The 3,959-nt window shown below is 50.7% G+C and overlaps 1 protein-coding gene across 1 annotated transcript; it reads right to left on the bottom strand.

Annotated features, from left to right (window-relative positions):
• Positions 1-304: 304 nt before the first annotated feature.
• LOC123994584 (leucine-rich repeat-containing protein 10B) lies at positions 305-3,230 on the bottom strand. Its single transcript, XM_046297398.1, is given in 2 exon segments — positions 305-2,905; positions 2,908-3,230. Coding segments are annotated over 2 exon segments (1,212 nt in total). The 5' UTR covers positions 3,071-3,230; the 3' UTR covers positions 305-1,856.
• Between the last annotated feature and the right edge of the window lie 729 nt (positions 3,231-3,959).

Genomic DNA, 3,959 nt, shown 5'->3' with positions numbered 1-3,959 from the left:
TGTCAGGGGGATACTATACCAAACGGGTTTATTTCGTATTTTTATCGGTATTTTCATTTTTAAACTGCATTGTTGGTTAGGGGCTTTTGTAAAGTAAGCATTTTTACTGTAAGGTCTACTACACCTGTTGTATTCGGCGCATGTGACTAATACAATCGTTATTTGATTTGATGTACAGTAGACTTAGCTCCTGGCTCAGATATTGTCTGAACATCATCGTAAACCTAAACCACCTGATCGGGAGTTGTACCAGACTCCTGAGAGGCCTGGTGAACACAGCCTCGGTCTCCCTGTGTATGAATGATTCAGTCCAACCCGATAAACTCAATCATTATTTAATGAGGCAAGATTAGATTTCCTTTATACACATAATGGGTTTAACAAAAACAAACTATATCACATTACAAAGGTAATAAGTTTACCCCCCCCCTCACTTCAAAATAGACACACTCAAAACGTGTACACATTCACACACGCACCCATATATACACACTTGCGTGTCCGCATTCACACACAACCACTCAAACACACACACACACTTACTCAATGCAGACACACACACACTTACTCAATGCAGACACACACACACACTTACTCAATGCAGACACACACACACTGACACACACACACAGCGTCACCGGAGTCCTGCTCTGACTTGCCAATTTGCCGAGTTGGCAAAGACGCCACTGCCTGCCCTCATCTCCACAATGTGCAGTGCATGGATCTGTCTTCAGGTCAGTTTGAAAAACATCTAATGTCTTGGTTATTTAGTGGCTCAGCCCTGCTCTACTTCTAACTACGGACAGAGAATGTCAAAGTCACATATTATAGCAACAGGTTCAGGAGGCTAGTCATTAATTCATTTCACACAGGGTTTACTAAGTTAAACAACCCTCTGGTTGGGCGTTGTCATGACAGCTGGAGCGTTGTCATGACAGCTGGAGCGTTGTCATAAAAAAGGTCTAGCCTAGAAAGGCAGAAGAACAATATTGGAATCCACTTGAATGGATAATTAACTAACTGACATAGGCTATTAATCCTGGTGTTTTCCTTATATTGTCCACTTAGTTCTCATATCACCTCCTAGTGCAAATCAGGAAGCTGCCAAGTAGGCAGAATCTTAGGAAGGGGAGGGGTCCTAGGTTTAGGAAGGGGAGGAGTCCTAGGTTTAGGAAGGGGAGGGGTCCTAGGTTTAGGAAGGGGAGGGGTCCTAGGTTTAGGAAGGGGAGGGGTCCTAGGTTTAGGAAGGGGAGGGGTCCTAGGTTTAGGAAGGGGAGGGGTCCTAGGTTTAGGAAGGGGAGGGGTCCTATGTTTAGGAAGGGGAGGGGTCCTATGTTTAGGAAGGGGAGGGGTCCTAGGTTTAGGAAGGGGAGGGGTCCTATGTTTAGGAAGGGGAGGGGTCCTAGGTTTAGGAAGGGGAGGGGTCCTAGGTTTAGGAAGGGGAGGGGTCCTAGGTTTATGAAGGGGAGGGGTCCTAGGTTTAGGAAGGGGAGGGGTCCTAGGTTTAGGAAGGGGAGGGGTCCTAGGTTTAGGAAGGGGAGGGGTCCTATGTTTAGGAAGGGGAGGGGTCCTAGGTTTAGGAAGGGGAGGGGTCCTAGGTTTAGGAAGGGGAGGGGTCCTAGGTTTAGGAAGGGGAGGGGTCCTAGGTTTAGGAAGGGGAGGGGTGAGAGGCTGTGTCTGAGAGCATCGGATCCGTGATGACTGATCTACAAATAATTCTAAGTAGTTATTTATGATGCAAGGTGGCTTGTAGATCAGTCAGTAGTCTGCAATGTCTGCTGCAAGGTCAAACAAGTCTAGACTTTGGAGGGAAGGACTCAGAGCCTTTGCAGGAGGAGGAGTCAATCAGTCAGTCATCAATGCCGGCCCCCTTGTCTTCCTGGTTCCTCTAGCTCCTCCCCCTCCTCATACTCATAGTCCATATCTCCTTGTTCGTACTCCAAATCCCCAACCTCATACCCCTCCCCCTCACATATAAGCTCCTCCTTGTCATATTCTATCCCCTCCAGGTCATACTCAAGCCCCGCCCCGTAGTCGTTCAACGCCCTCTCTAACTCCGCCTCCATCTCCTCCTTCCTCCTCTCTTCCTCGGTTAGGGGCATCGCCATGGTTACCACCTCGTTGTACTTGTGCCCAGCGTGCGATGCGCTGTTCTGTTTGGCCGTCTTTAGAATGCCTTGGATCACAGGCCCATCCCCGGCCAGCACAGCCTCTTCCGCATCCCTCATATCCTGCTCCTTCTTAGCCTTCCTGTCTGCCCGTTCCTGGAGCTCCTCCTGGGCCCCCTCCCCAACCAGCAGCACCTCCTCCCCCACACCAGGAGGCCCCTCCACAGGGTTGTGGTCGTAGGAGAAGAGGCGGAGGGCGGGGAGCCGGCTCAGATTAGGGAACACCTCGATCTTGTTCTTGTCCAAGTCTAAGATCTCCAGATCCACCATGCGGAGTAAGACACGTGGGAACTCAGTGAAACGGTTTCCGTAGAGCCACAGTCCCCGCAGGGCCTCCATACGCCACAGGTCCGGGGGCAGAGTCCGCAGCCTGTTGTCCCCCATCTGGAGGGACCTGAGGTGGGGTAAGTCGTAGAGCTGGCGGGGGAAGCACGTGAAGTAGTTGCTCTCCATCCAGAGGCAGCGAAGGCTCTGAAGGTTGCGTAGCTCTGGAGGGAGAGATATCAGGCGGTTGGAGCCCAGGTAGAGACGTGTCAGGTTACGGAGCTGGCAGATGGCCAACGGGACGTCCTCCATCTTGTTGAAGTCTAGAGCCAGGATGCGGAGGCCCTTCAGTTGGACGATGTTCTCCGGGAGGGTCCGCAGACTGTTACCACACACATACAGCTTCTCCAGGTGACGTAGCCTACAGACCACACCGGGCAACCTGCGAAACTTCTTATAGCTCAGGTCCAAAACGGGTCTCCGCTCGCCAGCATCTCCTCCACCCCTAGGGGAAGCTCATCGTCCTCCATCTCCTCCTCTTTCTTCTTCTTCCTCCTCCTCTTCTCCTCCTCCATTACTTTCACTTTCTCCCCATCCTTCTCTTCCTCGGCCTCCTCCTTCCTGGAGGAGTTGCCCATGCCGTGCCCGTTGCTACGCCCGTTGCTACGCCCGTTGCCCGGCAGCCTGCCGTTGGATACTGGCTGAGTCAGGATGGAATCAGGGGATGAGGCTGAAGCCTTGTCTGAGACTGGGGTTGGAACTGAGACCGAAGCTCCAACAATGGCTGGGGTTGAGGCTGAAACTGGTTAGGACAGGACAGTGTCTGAAGACGTGTCTGAGGCTGGTTCTGAGGCTGGTCGTGTCTGTGTCCGAGGCTGGTCTGGCTGGGGCTGACGCTGGTTCTTAGACTGGTCAGCCCGGTCGGAGGCTCCTACTCTGAACTGAGGCCGGTGCTGGTCAGCCCGGTCGGAGGCTCCTACTCTGAACTGGTGAGAAAGGATCCGGGGGCACCACCTCGTTGGCAGGACCCGCAGCAACAGAGGGCATTGTGTTCCTTAACAGGCCAGTGATTGCTCTCTGCTAGCTCAGCAGCCACAGACCAACACATGGTACTAGAAGTGGCACTGTCTGACTGCCCCACATTAGATGAAGTGTCAACTGACATCGACACATTACAATAATATTGATGGATTCGTAATTGTAATTGTAAAAAAATAAATAATAAATGTTTACCCTTATTTTAGCAGGTAAGTTGACAGAGAACACATTGTCATTTACAGCAAGGACCTGGAGAACAGTTGAAAGGGAGAGGTGGGGGGGATGGATAAGCCAATTAGAAGCTTATTAATAACAACAACCAAAAGCAGCAGAGTAGTGTTTGAAGAAGTGATAATAATAATAATCATAATAATTTAACTCAACAATATAACGCTGAATGTTGATGATAAAACATAGTCTCTTCGTGTCTGTTTGGAGTCAGCCAGAGCAGCCAACCAATGTAAATAAGACTATAAATGTCTTCCCAGA

This window comes from Oncorhynchus gorbuscha, linkage group LG01 (genome assembly GCF_021184085.1).
Source record: "Oncorhynchus gorbuscha isolate QuinsamMale2020 ecotype Even-year linkage group LG01, OgorEven_v1.0, whole genome shotgun sequence".
NCBI lineage: Eukaryota > Metazoa > Chordata > Actinopteri > Salmoniformes > Salmonidae > Oncorhynchus > Oncorhynchus gorbuscha.
Note: the sequence above shows the minus strand (reverse complement) of the source record. Positions and strands in the feature narration are given on the sequence as shown.